General features: G+C 40.8%; 1 protein-coding gene across 1 annotated transcript in view; it reads right to left on the bottom strand.

Annotated features, from left to right (window-relative positions):
- notch1b (notch receptor 1b) overlaps positions 1–16,855 on the bottom strand; it is a 144,967-nt gene extending 128,112 nt beyond the window's left edge. Inside the window, exons 1-2 of the mRNA XM_061932673.1 lie at positions 16,635–16,855; positions 10,690–10,771 (exon numbers count right to left, since the gene is read on the bottom strand). Of these exons, the coding sequence (XP_061788657.1) occupies positions 10,690–10,771; positions 16,635–16,692 (140 nt within the window). The 5' untranslated portion in view covers positions 16,693–16,855. The remainder of the gene's footprint in view (positions 1–10,689; positions 10,772–16,634) is intronic.
- Between the last annotated feature and the right edge of the window lie 623 nt (positions 16,856–17,478).

Raw genomic sequence — 17,478 nt, 5'->3', positions numbered from 1 at the left:
GTAAAGCCGCTGCTCCTCCACATCGAGAGGAGCCAGATGAGGTGGTTCGGGCATCTGGTCAGGATGCCACCCAATCGCCTCCCTCGGGAGGTGTTTAGGGCACGTCCGACCGGTAGGAGGCCACGGGGAAGACCCAGGACACGTTGGGAAGACTTTGTCTCCCGGCTGGCCTGGGAACGCCTCGGGATCCCCCGGGAGGAGCTGGACGAAGTGTCTGGGGAGAGGGAAGTCTGGGCTTCCCTGCTTAGGCTGCTGCCCCCGCGACCCGACCTCGGATAAGCGGAAGAAGATGGATGGATGGATGGGATGGATGAGTGTATACGTTGATGGAGGATTTTGAAGATGTTTTGGAGTGTTTAACGTAACACAGGGGACTCCAATTAGCCGCGTCTTACAAGTGTTGTTTTATTCTTTAAGATGCAAAAAAAAAAATACATCTGTCTTCTTGTCAATGATTGTGAATGATAGGAAACATTACAAAAAAAGTGCAGTTCCCCTTTAAAATAAGTCTCAGAGGTGCCACAATACAGTAGTGTGGTGCCCAAAATCTACCCTTGATGATGGAATTTAGACAACTTTTAAAAGTGCTTTCAGTAAACCCTACTAGGAAAACATTGTTTTGTTTGTCTGTAGCTTTGATGCTAATGGGCTGTGTTTGTCAAGGCCTGTTTCCAACAATGTGTCTACAAGAAGCGCAATTGTGTAATTTACAATATCGACTTTTTACATAAACTTTGTAACTCTGCACTTGTCCAACGTAATAGATCCCAAATAGCACATACAACAATGTAACATTAGGGACTGGGACAGTAGAGGACACAGACATTAGCGACACTAGCATAGATATGTGAACTACAGTGCTAACATTAGACATAAAAGGAAAATCTCATGTTATCGATGACAACCACAGAGTTTTTGTGGTGCGTGAATGAAACTAGAACAGAATGAGGCGTGATTATAAGATGGAATAACAGGATTTAAATGGCAAAGGAATGCCTTCAAAGATACATTACATTTTTGACATCAACTTATATGTGACTTTACTTATGCTAACCAGTCATATGATTGTTGGCTTCAAAACAAGGCACGTAATGTCCTGGGGAAAGAGACGGGTGAAGTCTTTACACAGCAGACAACAAAACTTCTGTTTGTTATTGACAACAATCATAGTTATTATATTGAATCTAGTTTGAGAACATAAGTCATCAAAGGAAATCAATTGCATAAGCGTAACTAAGTGACTGATTAGCATCGAATAGAACAAGGCTGAGATTATAAAAAAGGTTGAGGAGATGATTTTTCCTGGTCTGTAGTAAACTTTTCAGTCAGATCTGGGAGAGTGGAGACGTGGTATTTTGGGTATGGAATGTCAAGTAGGTATGGCTGTCAACTGAAACATCCAATGCCACTTACTTGAACTCCACATGTCAAGTTCAAGAGCGACCTTCTTTTTTTTTTTACTTCAGCTAAAAATTCTCTGACAAAGCTTTCAACACAAACTTCTCACCATGCTCGTAACCGCAAACGCTAACAGAACACATCAAAACACGCATCCACAGTGGAAGTCGGCCAATTCTGGAGGCACATTTGCGAGAAAGGGCCAACTATAGCTCAGGTGTTAGAGGTGGCAGAGAGAAGCTAGCAGTTTGCTAATAGTAAGCGTGCAAACAGTTATATAATGTTTCCAACAACTTGAAGGCATTTTTTCCGACCCCCGACTCCTAGGCTGAGAATGGAATTCTATTCATGCGAGAGCGATCACAGTCTTCATCGAACTTTTTGTTCCCAATTTACAACAGACTACAACCTGATCTGATGAGATTTGGTAGATGGGACTTTCCAAGTTCTGGACTAAAGATGGGCATATTTACCCCTCGTTAAAAATAATCGAATTGTGCAAAATTGATTGTTGATTTATCACCGTGAAGCAAAATGGAGTGCAATGCTTCTCAATGTTGAACAGGTTTGCTCTCTAAAGAAGAATGTGGCATCAGCTATCGAAGTTGATCTAAGCCAGGGGTGCTCATTACGTCGATCGCGATCTACCGGTCGATCTCGGAGGGTGTGTCAGTCGATCACCAGCCAGGCATTAAAAAAATAGTCCTAAAAATGAGTGATCATAAATCTTCACTATGACGTCACTTTCGTCACTTGATTGACATTCACGGCACCCGAGGGTCTTCTGAGATGACGCTGGCTGCTGCCAGCTCATTAAAATTACCGACAGGAAGGCGAGAAACACTTTATTTCAACAGACTCTGGCGCCGTACCTGTCGTCAAAACTCCAAAGACCGACTGCACAGTTGCACAATAAAAGCTCTGCTTCATCCTGCCTGCGCTACCAAAATAAGAGTCTCAGAAAGCTGGCGTGCACAAGCTAGCAAGCTACGGAGTTTGCCAACAATGTATTTCTTGTAAAGTGTATACAAAGGAGTACGGAAGCTGGACAAATAAGATGCCAAAAACCAACCACTTTCATGTGGTTTTGGACAGAAAGGAGGACTTTTTTTCTCCTCCATTCGAAAATGCGGACGTTATCATCACCACTGTCTGATTCCAATCAATGCAAGTCATCAGAATCAGGTAATACACCAACTTATATTCTTGTCTTCATGAAAGAAAGGAATCTATATGTGTTAAACATGCTTGTATTATCTTTAACCACCTTTAAGTTGTTAACAATATTAACTATATGTGTTAAACATGCTTGTTTTATCTTTAACCACCTTTAAGTTGTTAACAATATTAACTATTTGTGTTAAACATGCTTGTATTATTTTTAACCACCTTTAACTTGTTAACAATATTAACTATATGTGTTAAACATGCTTGCATTATCTTTAAACACCTTTAACTTGTTAACAATATTAACTATATGTATTAAACATACTTGTATTATCATTAAACACCTTTAATGTATTAACAATATTAACTATATGTGTTAGACATGCTTGCATTATCATTAAACACCTTTAACTTGTTAACAAAAACATATATTTCATCCATTTTCTACCGCTTATTCCCTTTGGGGTCGCTGGAGCCTATCTCAGCTACAATCGGGCGGAAGGCGGGGTACACCCTGGACAAGTCGCCACCTCATCGCAGGGCCAACACAGATAGACAGACAACATTCACACTCACATCCACACACTAGGGCCAATTTAGTGTTGCCAATCAACTTATCCCCAGGTGCATGTATTTGGAGGTGGGAGGAAGCCGGAGTACCCGGAGGGAACCCACGCAGTCACGGGGAGGACATGCAAACTCCACACAGAAAGATCCCGAGCCCGGGATTGAACCCAAGACTACTCAGGACCTTCGTATTGTGAGGCAGATGCACTAACCCCTCTGCCACCGTGAAGCCCACATATATTTCATAAATAAGTAAATATAAATTATATATATGAATGAGGTAGATCCCCATGACTTGATCAATTGAAAAGTAGCTCGCCTGCAGAAAAAGTGTGAGCACCCCTGATCTAAGCCCATGAAGACTTCCACTATGGTAATTCAAGTGTTTAACAAATTGAGGAAATGTGGTCAAATGCAAATCCCTGATCTGCAGATGTTTACATTATCTGTGTATGTGTAGGTGTAAGTGTAAATTCAAAATAGCATTGTGAAAAATGAAAGTAATTTGTTGTCACCAACTGCAGCAGACTACTCTTAAATAACAACACATTGGCATGACTACAAGTCTGGTGTGTTGAAAGAAAACATAGTAAAATGTAAATAAACAAGTGATCATCATCTGGATTTGAAAGACATCATGGTACAGGACATTAATATATCATTTAATGTATACACGCAAACTTTTTTTGGTTGGACACTGCACAATGGTGCTTTTACATTTTCAAGACAAATGAAAATATTTTGTGCCATGTTCATTTTTCTGACCGCTTCTACCTACATTTCCTGCCCTGGCGCTACATAAAAATCCAGCTTGATGGCAAAATGATGCACTAAAAGTTAAGAAAAACTGAAAATACAAACGCAGATAACAAGCAAACCTTAAACTGCAGTTATGTTTTGGTTTCATTTACAGATTTTTGAATCTGAATCGCTCCCACTGCCCTCTAGTCCTTCACTCTCACTTTCCTCATCCACGAATCTTTCATCCTCGCTCAAATTAATGGGGAAATCGTCGCATTCTCGGTCCGAATCGCTCTCGCTGCTGGTGGCCATGATTGTAAATAATGCGCGGATGTGAGGAGCTCCACAACCTGTGACGTCACGCTACTCGTCTGCTACTTCCGGTAGAGGCAAGGCTTTTTTATCAGCGACCAAAAGTTGCGAACTTTATCGTCGATGTTCTCTACTAAATCCTTTCAGCAAAAATATGGCAATATCGCGAAATGATCAAGTATGACACATAGAATGGACCTGCTATCCCCGTTTAAATAAGAAAATCGCATTTCAGTAGGCCTTTAATTGTCTCTTGCTTGTCCCTTCTTCCCTCTGTAGCACTTTGATATTCCAGAAATATAAAGTGGTTTAAAAGTAAATTCATTATTATCATTATTACTTTTAAAGTTAAAGTACCAATGATTGTCACACACACACTAGGTGTGGTGAAATTTGTCCTCTGCATTTGACCCATCCCCTTGTTCACCCCCTGGGAGGTGAGGGGAGCAGTGGGCAGCAGCGGTGCCGCGCCCGGGAATCATTTTTTGTGATTTAACCCCCAATTCCAACCCTTGATGCTGAGTGCCAAGCAGGGAGGTAATGGGCAGAGGTGGGTAGAGTAGCCAGAAATTGTACTCAAGTAAGAGTACTGTTACTTTAGAGATTTATTACTCAAGTAAAAGTAAGGAGTAGTCACCCAAATATTTACTTGAGTAAAAGTAAAAAGTATGTTGTGAAAAAACTACTCAAGTACTGAGTAACTGATGAGTAACATACACACTCATATCATATATATATATATATATATATATATATATATATATATACATACATACATACATATACATTGATATATACAGTATATAATTTATAAGTATTTATTTTGCTGTTTTTGTTTACATGTTAAAGGTGTTTTAATGAATATACATGCATGTTTAACATATAGATTCCTTTCTTTAATGAAGACTAGAATATAAGTTGGTGTATTACCTGATTCTGATGACTTGCGTTGATTGTAATCAGACAGTCGTGATGATAACGTCCACGTTTTCAAATGGAGGAGAAGAAAAGTTCCTCCTTTCTGTCTAATACCACGTGAAAGTGGTGGGTTTTTGGCATCCTATTTGTCCAGCTTCCATATTCGTTTTTATACACTTTACAAGAAATATATTGGCGTCAAACTCCGTAGCTTGCTAGCTTGTTTACGCTGGCTTTCGGAGACTCTTATTTTGAAAGCGCAGGCGCGATGGCGCGGCGCTTTTATTGTGAAGACAGGAACGTCCTCATGTGCGGTCAGTCTTGAGGCTTTTGACGGTACGGTTGAAATAAAACAAGTATCTTTTTTCCTTCACACTTTTGATTGATTGATCGGAACTTTTATTAGATTGCACAGTACAGTACACATTCCGTACAATTGACCACTAAATGGTAACACCCCAACAAGTTTTTCAACTTGTTTAAGTCAGGTCATGTGACCACCTGGCTCTGTTTGATTGGTCCAACGTCACCAGTGACTGCATCTGATTGGTGGAACGAAGTGACACGTCACCAGTAAGGCAGGCACTTTGAAGGTCTGTCTGACAGACCAAAACAAACAAAGCGTGCATTAACAGATCGATAAAAATTAGTAGCGAGTAGCGAGCTGAATGTAGATAAAAGTAGCGGAGTAAAAGTAGCGTTCCTTCTCTATAAATATACTTAAGTAAAAGTAAAAATATGTTGCATTAAAACTACTCTTAGAAGTACAATTTATTCCAAAAGTTACTCAAGTAGATGTAACGGAGTAAATGTAGCGCGTTACTACCCACCTCTGGTAATGGGTCCCATTTTTATAGTCTTTGGTATGACTCGGCCGGGGTTTGAACACACAACCTACCGATCTCAGGGCGGACACTCTAACCACTAGGCCACTGAGACAAAATGACAACGTTTTGTTTATTTTTTACCAAAATACAGTCTTTTGTGAATGGCCCCATGCTTTATTCAACGGATTCCATAAAACACACTTTGAGTAAAGTGGTTTATACAGTAATCCCACACACTTACACAGTATATTTGGCAATCCCGCTCAAAACCTTTTCAAACTGGAGCGAGCACCTCATCTCCATGGTTAATTGGAGAAGTCTGAGAAGGAAAGTGCTGAGGCACAATGATGGCTTTGTGGCCCCCCCCAAAAAGAGAAGACGGAGAAAGGAATGGAGGGTGGGCGGGAGTGCGTGGCGGTGTAGTGTAGGGAGGCGACTGGGAGAGTAAAAAAAAAAGGGGGTGTGTAACACAACCAGACCAAATTAAGTTATGGCGGGAAACTGAAGATGGCTGCCTGGCTCTATGTGAGCTCTGCTAACGTTACAGTCACATTTTAACAGCAACATCAGGCTAGGTTAGCGTATTTGCTAGAGGAAAAAAAACATCCAGCCCCCACGTCGTTTGTAGCTGACTGCCGAATAGTTGGCAGTGCTTCAGTCTGCATTTTAAGATGTGTAGCGAAGCCTGATTGTTCTAATGATTTTTTTTTTTTTCAACAAAGCTGTTCTCTGTAAAGTGGTAGGCAGCTACGAAGGGCTGGCTTTTCTAGCTAGGGGCGGGTCAGAGTCGGTATCACTTCCATGAGAAAGGAGGTCATGAAAAGCCACGGCTTGGCCGCAAATAGTATGGCAGGATGCGACTGTACTCGATGAGCTAATAGGCTGTTAAGAAATGGTTTCCTGAAAACATCCATTCTTGTGTAACAGCGGTCATCTTGCACAATCCAGCCCTGCTGGGCTTGAAAAAGGGACCACACATCTCTGCCGATTGAGAGTTAAATTGGGCAGTGCTGACCAATGAGCTAAAAGCCCCAGTCTGTCAACTCATTGTCCAGCGCAGCTCTTAAGGCATTGGAGATTGAGGTTTGCACAACGTATTGTTGCACAGCCACACTCCCTGACATCCATTACTAGAGATGTCCAATAGTGGCTTTTTTTTTGCCGATATCCGATATTCCCCAACTCTTAATTACCGATTCCGATATCAACCAATACCGATATATACAGTCGTGGAATTAACACATTATTATGCCTAATTTTGTTGTGATGCCCCGCTGGATGCATTATACAATGTAACAAGGTTTTCCACAAAAAATCAACTCAAGTTAGGGAAAAAAATGCCATCATAGCACTGCCATATTTATTATTGAAGTCACAAAGTGCATTATTTTTTTTAACATGCCTCAAAACAGCAGCTTGGAATTTGAGGAGGTTGAGGTGGGTGGGGTTGGGGGGGGCGGGGTTGAGTGTACATTGTAGCGTCCCGGAAGAGTTAGTGCTGCAAGGAGTTCTGGGTATTTGTTCTGTTGTGTTTATGTTGTGTTACGGTGCGGATGTTCTCCCGAAATGTGTTTGTCATTCTTGTTTGGTGTGGGTTCACAGTGTGGCGCATAGGGATGTCCCGATCCAGGTTTTTGCACTTCCGATCCGATACCGATATTGTTTTTGCACTTCCGATCCGATACCGATACTGACTGATACTGGCCTATCCGAGTATGTATTAAAGTTTAAAGTTATTTGGCCTACTTAGTTGTCAGAATCACGTTGAAAAGGGTTTTAGTACTCTTAATAACAACTAGCCAGCTGAATTAGGGGAGTTTGAATAATACACAATGGTTGGTAACAAGAAACTGACCGGTTTATTCAAGGAGAAACACAAAATAGACAAAATTATACATGACAAACAGAAATGGCATCATTGAACTAGGGCTGGGCGATATGGCCTTTTTTTAATATTGCGATATTTTAAGGCCATATTGCGATACACGGTATATATCTCGATATTTTGCCTTAGCCTTGAATGAACACTTGATGCATATAATCACAGCAGTATGATGATTCTATGTGTCTACATTAAAACATTCTTCTTCCTACTGCATTAATATATGTTACCTTTCATGCAGAGAGGGAAATGACAACTAAAAAAAAAATCACTATTTTTTTTCATACGGTGTTGATGTGGAAATGTTTGCCTCGGCATTTTGATGGTGTGGGCGTGTGGCACCGAATGGAGATACGCGTCTCGACAGACGTTACAATATTTGAACAATGATGACGAAAACTGTTTTCTCTGTCGTGTCGAAAATTGTTATGCGCTTATTTTTTTATTTGATTTTGTGCGTGGCATAGATTTGCCGTGCGCAGAGGACGCTTGAGCAGGCGCGCACCTTAGCGGCTGCGCTAGCATCACAGCTAACGTTAGCCATGCTGCTACCTCTCTGCTGGGAGAGGACGTATACGTATGTGACGTATGACGTGACAGTATGTGACGTGTGTAAGAAGGTTATATTATTATTAGCCTTTATTTAACCAGGTAAAATCCCATTGAGATCAAAGATCTCTTTTCCAAGGGAGACCTGGCCAAGAGGGCAGCAGCAAGGTTACATTAAGAACAGTAAACAAATACATAAAACATCACATTTACAACATTAAAACTTGCTCACATGACACATGTGCATACAGACAAGGTAGACTGCAGTCCTTTCACAGAAGCTTTAAACTCATTCAACGTAACTAGGGTTTGAAGTTTAATGTTCGATTGTAGGTTATTCCAAGCCTTCGGTGCTGAAAACCTAAATGCTTTCTTGCCCAGTTCAGTTCTTACTTTGGGGACGACAAATTGCAGAACATTCATTGAACGAAGATTGGTGCGCTCGCTGTCTGTGAGAGGGAGACACAGGAAAGAGTGAGAAGAGCCTGTCGTATAATGCCAGCAGCTAAAAGCAACTGCGTGAGAATCCACTGACCTGTGGATGTGTTGAAGGTGTGCTGGAAAATGCGGAACGGAAATTAGGGAGCAGCAGAAAAGTGGAATGTATTATTTAAATCGGTGCGTTGTAAAACACGGACCGGAGTTTTTTTTTAAACTGGATCTGGATCGGCATTTTCCCATGCCTTGCCCGATACGCATTTTTTTGCAAATATTGGCGGCCGATCCGATCCAAATATCGGATCGGGACATCCCTAGTGGCGCATATTTGTAACAGTGTTAAAGTTGTTTATACGGCCATCCTCAGTGTGACTTGTATGGCTGTTGACCAAGTATGCTTGCATTCACTTGTGTGTGTGCAAAGCCGTAGGTATTATGTGATTGAGCCGGCACACAAAGGCAGTGCCTCTAAGGTTTATTGGCGCTCTGTACTTCACCCTACGTCCGTGTACCACTCCGTACAGCGGCGTTTTAAAAAGTCAATCAATCAATCAATCAATGTTTATTTATATAGCCCTAAATCACAAGTGTCTCAAAGGGCTGCACAAGCCACAACGACATCCTCGGTACAAAGCCCACATAAGGGCAAGGAAAAACTCACCCCAGTGGGACGTCGATGTGAATGACTATGAGAAACCTTGGAGAGGACCGCATATGTGGGTAACCCCACCCCTCTAGGGGAGACCGAAAGCAATGGATGTCGAGTGGGTCTGACATAATATTGTGAGAGTCCAGTCCATAGTGGATCCAACATAATAGTAAGAGTCCAGTCCATAGTGGGTCATACATTTTACTTTTTGAAACCGATACCAATAATTTCCGATATTACATTTTAAAGCATTTATCGGCCGATAATATCGGCAGCCCGATATCGGACATCTCTATCCATTACACATGCACTTTAACCTAGAACAGGAGCTGGAGCCTATCCCAACTAAAAAAAAAGTTGGACTATGGCGTAGTGGGTAGAGCAACTGTGCCAGAAACCTGAGGGTTGCAGGTTCGCTCCCCGCCTCTTACCATCCAAAAATCGCTGCCGTTGCGTCCTTGGGCGGGACACTTCACCCTTTGCCCCCGGTGCCACTCACACCGGTGAATTGAATGATGGTGGTGGTCGGAGGGGCCGTTGGCGCAAATTGCAGCCACGCTTCCGTCAGTCTACCCCAGGGCAGCTGTGGCTATGAAAGTAGTTTACCACCACCAGGTGTGAATGAATGATGGGTTCTACATGTAAAGCGACTTTGGGTACTTAGAAAAGCGCTATATAAATCCCAGGTATTATTATTATTATTACATCGTGGACTGACTCTGATCCCACGCTAGATACCAGAAAGCCAGCTATGTAAACCACTACACTTCCAAAGGGCCGACCTAATATGAGTGTAAAGGCACTTGATGGCAGACAAAGCGCATAACTTGTCTCCATGTAGAAAACTCCACTGCCATCTGTCCAGTGGGAGTATGAGGGAGACGGAGGGCCACTTAGGGACAAAATCCCAGGAGAGCGGGTAGGGGGTGGGGGGGGGGGGTCTGTGTCTAGAAGGACAGGGTCTGATGGTCTGGTCTCTCTGGGAAGCCTCACCCAGATTAGTCACACAGAATTAATCGCGGCCGAGAACAATGGCCGCCGGGCTTCTGGCAACCCCAGCTGTCGCTCGGTGAAAGAAAAGCGAAAACAAGATTTAGTGCTTTGCCTACAGAGGGGGCGCACTTGGTGTCCAACCAGACCAGGAAAAAAAGTGAGGCCTCACATGTGTGTGGACCAAAACAAAGTCAACTGCAGGTATTCGAACTAAGAAAAAAAAAGAGAGAATTTTTGTAGGTACTCACATGCACTGTCCATTGCCATCCGGGGTGGCCTCACACCTCCCCTGGTTTAAACACGCCTCCGTGGGCATGGAGCATCTTAGGCCTGTGAAGGAAAACTTTTAATAATTACCGGTACAAACACCTGGACTTGTTCAAATAACTTTTTTAGAGACTGTTTGCAGTAGGGCTGGGCGATATAAATCGATATACTCGATATATCGCGGGTTTGTCTCTGTGCGATATAGAAAATGACTATATCGTGATATTCAAGTATACGTTCTCACGCAGATGCTTTTAGCTGCGGGCATGCGTTTCCCACTCTTTCTTGTCTCTTCTTCTCACAGAGACTTAAAACAAGCGCACCTTCTTACATACGTCACGTGTGCAACAAGAAAAACAGCACGGGGTCCATCGTCTGGCGGTGGTTTGGCTTCAAGCGGGAATATGATGAACAATTATGCGGCAAAAGCGTTGCAACAAAAAGTAGCACCACTGCTAATGTAGCATTATTTGAAAAGTCACCAACTAGAGCAGTGGCTCTTAACCTGGGTTCGATCGAACCCTAGGGGTTCGGTGAGTAAAAACTTCTCCCTTTCGGCGTATTACGGATACGGCAACAGCAGAAGTCACACTGATTTGCAGGTGTGTAATTTGTTGTGAGTTTATGCACTGTGTTGGTTTTGTTGTTTGAACAAGGTGATGTTCATGCACGGTCAGAGGTGGGTAGAGTAGCCAGAATTTGTACTCAAGTAAGAGTACTGTTACTTTAGAGATTTAATACTCAAGAAAAAGTAAGGAGTAGTCACCCAAATATTTACTTGAGTAAAAGTAAAAAGTATGTTGTGAAAAAACTACTCAAGTACTGAGTAACTAATGAGTAACATACACACACATATCATATATATACATACATTGATATATACAGTATATAATTTACATTTATTTATTTTGCCGTTTTTGTTTACATGTTAAAGGTGTTTTAATGAATATACATGCATGTTTAACACATATAGATTCCTTTCTTTCATGAAGACAAGAATATAAGTTGGTGTATTACCTGATTCCGATGACTTGCATTGATTGGAATCAGACAGTAGTGCTGATAACGTCCACATTTTCGAATGGAAGAGAAAAAAAGTCTTCCTTTCTGTCCAATACCACATGAAAGTGGTTGGTTTTTGGCATCTTATTTGTCCAGCTTCCATATTCGTTTCTATACACTTTACAAGAAATACATTGGCGGCAAACTCCGTAGCTTGCTAGCTTGTTTGCGCTGGCTTTCGGAGACTCTTATTTTGAAAGCGCAGGCGCGATGGAGCGGCACTTTTATTGTGAAGACAGGAACTGTGCAGTCAGTCTTTAGGCTTTTGACGGGAAGTACGGTTGAAATAAAAAAAGGGTCTTTTTTCCTTCACATTTTTGATTGATTGATTGGAACTTTTATAAGTAGATTGCACAGTACAGTACATATTCCATACAATTGACCACTAAATGGTAACACCCCAATAAGTTTTTCAACTTGTTTAAGTCAGGTCATGTGACCCCTGGCTCTGTTTCATTGGTCCAACGTCACCAGTGACTGCATCTGATTGGTGGAACGCAGTGAACGTCACCAGTGACTGTATTTGTTGAAACGCAGGAACTATGAAGGTCTGTCTGACAGACCAAAACAAACAAAGCGTGCATTAACAGATCGATAAAAATTAGTAGCGAGTAGCGAGCTGAATGTAGATTAAAGTAGCGGAGTAAAAGTAGCGTTTCTTCTCTATAAATATACTCAAGTAAAAGTAAAAGTATGTTGCATTAAAACTACTCTTAGAAGTACAATTTATCCCAAAAGTTACTCAAGTAGATGTAACGGAGTAAATGTAGCGCGTTACTACCCACCTCTTTGCACGGTTCATTTTGTGCACCAGTAAAAAAACATGGTAACACTTTAGTATGGGGAACATATTCACCATTAATTAGTTGCTTATTAACATGCAAATTAGTAACATATTGGCTCTTAACTAGTCATTATTAAGTACTTATTAATGCCTTATTCGGCATGGCCTTGTTATAACCCTAACCCTCGTCCTAACCCTAACCAAAAAACTCTAAATTGAGTCTTTGTTATTTAGAATATGTTCCCCATACTAAAGTGTTACCAAAAGCATAACTTTGTCTTGAATTTGAAAAAAACTAACATTTTAATTTTTAACTAAAGAAGGGTTCGGTGAATGCGCATATGAAACTGGTGGGGTTCGGTACCTCCAACAAGGTTAAGAACCACTGCGCTAGAGAATGAAGAGTGCTTGAAACTCCGCAAATCAACATCTCCGTTTCGGTGCCACACCAACAAAATGCCGAAGCAACTATTTCCACATCAACACCGTATGAGAAAAATAGTCAACAACAGAAGGACATACACTATTTGATTTCCTATAATGCAGCTAATTTTTATTTGACACTTACTGAAATATCTTGTGTGACATCATGCACAAAAGTGTACTTTATTTGTTTTAAACTATTGTAGTGGCGTTCTGGACAAAAAGTGCACTTTAATTTAGTGTTGTTTCAATATCTCATCCTAGTGACATGACGCACAAAAGTGCACCCATAGCTTGTTTTAAAATGTCTCTGACAATCTTGCACTTTCTGTTTTGAAATGACATGAATGTTTGTGCCACTGCTTAATAAATACAGTTTTGGTAAATTGACTTAGTTGTGATTTCCCTCTCTGCATGAAAGTTTAAAATAAGCATATATTAATGAAGTATGAAGAAGAATGTTTTAATGTGGACACATAGAATCAACACACTGCTGTGATTATTTGCATCAAGTGTTCATTCAAGGCTAAGGCATACCTGCCAACTTTTGAAATCAGAAAAACCTAGTAGCCAGGGTCCAGGGGCCGCAGGCCCCGGTAGGTCCAGGACAAAGTCCTGGTGGGGGGTTCATTTGCCCCCCGACGCAAAATGATTATTAGCATTCAGACAGGTTAAAATGTTGCTAAAACCATCACTTTTCTATCAGTCACAGTGACTTTTCAAAACAAAAATATTACAGCAAAAATCATATGGGTTGATTGACATGTTTATTCTGTAAGCTAACTTCAATAGTTTGAAATTATTTTGACAGTTAATGCCAGTTATCCTGTCAACCTTTCACAAGACTTCAATTTGTTAATTGAAAGTATAAACAGTATAAACACTTTTCACAGTAAACAAATGGTAAAACAGTACTAAACAATTCCATAAAAAAAAATTGGTGTCATTATTAACTTTCTGTCCAAGCTTGTATAATCTACTGCCTTGTTCAATTGTAAAAAATATTCTGTGCCTAAAATTCACATTTCTATCACAATTATCATACTGTAAACATGGTAAGCTAACTTCATTAAAGACAGAAGTACTGACAATACTTTTCCAATGTCGTCATCGATATATCGAACACAAATGGGGTACAGTTTTACATCGTCATAATCGGTGCTGCCGTCAGTCGACATGCTAAATGGTTCCGTCTTCATGACATCGGCGATACTTTTTGAGGATTCTGTTCCAAGACACTGAATACTGTTTGATGTTTTGGTTCGACCACATCCATATTTTTTGGCGATTTTCGAGTCGGGAAACATTTTCCGAAATAACTGTCCCATGTGATCAGCCAGTGCGATTGGAAGTCCATGCTCAATTATTGCCTCCGTAAATAAAACTTTTAGCATTTATCACATCCAAAGAATCTGTTTGGGCGACGAAAAACGTTGAAAGTTTTCCACTTGTATCGCTAGCAACGGCATTAGACTTGTGTTTTTTTGTCCCAACGTGGTCTTTTACATCGCTAATGCCTCCGTGTCCGATCGAAAAATCTTGTCTGCACAAGGTGCAATTCGAGTAGTTTTCACCCTTTTTGGAACGGATAATTATTCCCGGATAGGCTTTTGAATATTCTTCACGGAATGACTGCAGTTTTCTTTTCGGTTTAAGACTCGTTTGCGATTTTTCTCCGGCTGATTCCATGATCGTTCGCTCGTTTGGAAACAATGGCAACTGGTGCCTCGTGCTCGGCAGCGGTGCTATAAATAGCCTCGCACATGGCATTCGGAATGGCTCGATAGGAAGTTACGGGAAGCAGTGTCGATTGTCATTGTTACGCGATTTCGTGAATAAAACTTTTAAAAATATATATTTTTTTAATTAATGAAAAAACTTATTTTTTATCACTGCAACCGTAACCCGGAATAGGTTGATGAAAACCGTACTAATTACGGGAAAACCGGAGTAGTTGGCAGGTATGCTAAGGCAAAATATCGAGATATATATCGTGTATCGTGACATGGCCTAAAAATATCGAGATATTAATAAAAGGCCATATCGCCCAGCCCTAGTTTGCAGGTGAGCCACCCCCAAAATGTCACTTCTAGGTGTGATTTTTTTTTGGTTTGGGCTTGACAGCGGAGCCTCTGAGGCCAAAAGTGGAGCATTTATAATACACTAAAAAGCCAGCAAACATGCACATGGTATATTTGACACTGCATGAGAGAGGCCAGAGAGCACATCTTGAAATATGATGCAAAGTGAATAATGAGCAGAGGTGGGTAGTAACGCGCTACATTTACTCCGTTACATCTACTTGAGTAACTTTTGGGATAAATTGTACTTCTAAGAGTAGTTTTAATGCAACATACTTTTACTTTTACTTAAGTATATTTATAGAGAAGGAACGCTACTTTTACTCCGCTACTTTTACTCCGTTACTTTTATCTACATTGAGCTCGCTACTCGCTACTCGCTACTAATTTTTATCGATCTGTTAATGCACGCTTTGTTTGTTTTGGTCTGTCAGACAGACCTTCAAAGTGCCTGCCTTACTGGTGACGTTTCACTTCGTTCCACCAATCAGATGCAGTCACTGGTGACGTTGGACCAATCAAACAGAGCCAGGTGGTCACATGACCTGACTTAAACAAGTTGAAAAACTTATTGGGGTGTTACCATTTAGTGGTCAATTGTACGGAATGTGTACTGTACTGTGCAATCTAATAATAAAAGTTCCAATCAATCATTCAAAAGTGTGAAGGAAAAAAGATACTTTTTTATTTCAACCGTACATCCCGTCAAAAGCCTAAAGACTGATCGCACATGAGGACGTTCCTGTCTTCACAATAAAAGTGCCGCTCCATCGCGCCTGCGCTTTCAAAATAAGAGTCTCCGAAAGCCAGCGCAAACAAGCTAGCAAGCTACGGAGTTTGACGCCAATATATTTCTTGTAAAGTGTATAAAAACGAATATGGAAGCTGGACAAATAAGATGCCAAAAACCCACCACTTTCATGTGGTATTAGACAGAAAGGAGGAACTTTTCTTCTCCTCCATTTGAAAACGTGGACGTTATCATCACTACTGTCTGATTACAATCAACGCAAGTCATCAGAATCAGGTAATACATCAATTTATATTCTAGTCTTCATGAAAGAAAGGAATCTATATGTTAAACATGCATGTATATTCATTAAAACACCTTTAACATGTAAACAAAAACAGCAAAATAAATACTTATAAATTATATACTGTATATATCAATGTATATGTATGTATGTATGTATATATATATATATATATATATATATATATATATATATATATATATATATATATATATATATATATATATATATATATATATATATATAATATGAGTGTGTATGTTACTCATCAGTTACTCAGTACTTGAGAAGTTTTTTCACAACATACTTTTTACTTTTACTCAAGTAAATATTTGGGTGACTACTCCTTACTTTTACTTGAGTAATACATCTTTAAAGTAACAGTACTCTTACTTGAGTACAACTTCTGGCTACTCTACCCACCTCTGATAATGAGTGATGAAACCTGCAGCAAATGTCAACACGTTTGCAACAGGTAGACTTCATCAAGAGTTACATAACAAGTTATAACATGAACAACAATTGTTTTTGACGTTTCTCACCTCGCGTTAGTCCTGTCAGCCACAACAATAAAGTTAGTTTGAGCAACAAAATAGGCATTCCTTCTGGTTTAAAACGGTTGCACAAGTCCACATGGGTTTTTCATACATCCGACCGATGTGTGTCTGCAACAACAACAAAAAACTTTTTTTTTTTAAAAACTTTCAGTTTAGTCCACAAATGATCCACGGAATGACCAAAGTTAAGAACATGAAGATGTTGTCACTTCACTTGTCAGGCTAGAAATGACCCGACCGCCACCCGGCTCCGCTCGCTGCTTCACATCTGGGAGAGGGGAGGACCTTTCTTCCACGCGGTCCCACGGTAACCCCTAACACACACACACACACACACACACACACACACACACACACACACACACACACACACACACACACACACACACACACACACACACGGATGAAGAGATAGTGCGGAAAGTTTGTGCTGTAGTCTCACCAATGTGCTGTGTATAGTCTCACCCACGGCACGCTTCGCCTCCAGCAATTAGTCTGCCCCGGCTGATGGTGTCTGCTACTGCATACTAGCACGGTAACAAGTTAGTGTTAGCTTAGTCGGTCAAAACTCGCCAAAATAACTAAAACCAAATTAATATGTCCTAAAGATTTCATTGTTGATGTTTGTAATCCGTATTTACAGTCATAAATAACATTTATCCGGCCATAACTGGCAAAAGGGGACGGCGTGGCGCAGTGGAAGAATGGCCGTGCGCGACCCGAGGGTCCCTGGTTCAATCCCCACCTAGTACCAACCTCGTCATGTCCGTTGTGTCCTGAGCAAGACACTTCACCCTTGCTCCTGATGGGTGCTGGTTAGCGCCTTGCA

Source organism: Nerophis lumbriciformis, linkage group LG03 (genome assembly GCF_033978685.3).
Source record: "Nerophis lumbriciformis linkage group LG03, RoL_Nlum_v2.1, whole genome shotgun sequence".
NCBI classification, from domain to species: domain Eukaryota; kingdom Metazoa; phylum Chordata; class Actinopteri; order Syngnathiformes; family Syngnathidae; genus Nerophis; species Nerophis lumbriciformis.
The sequence above is the reverse complement of the archived record's forward strand: the minus strand, read 5'-3'. Positions and strand labels throughout refer to the sequence as shown.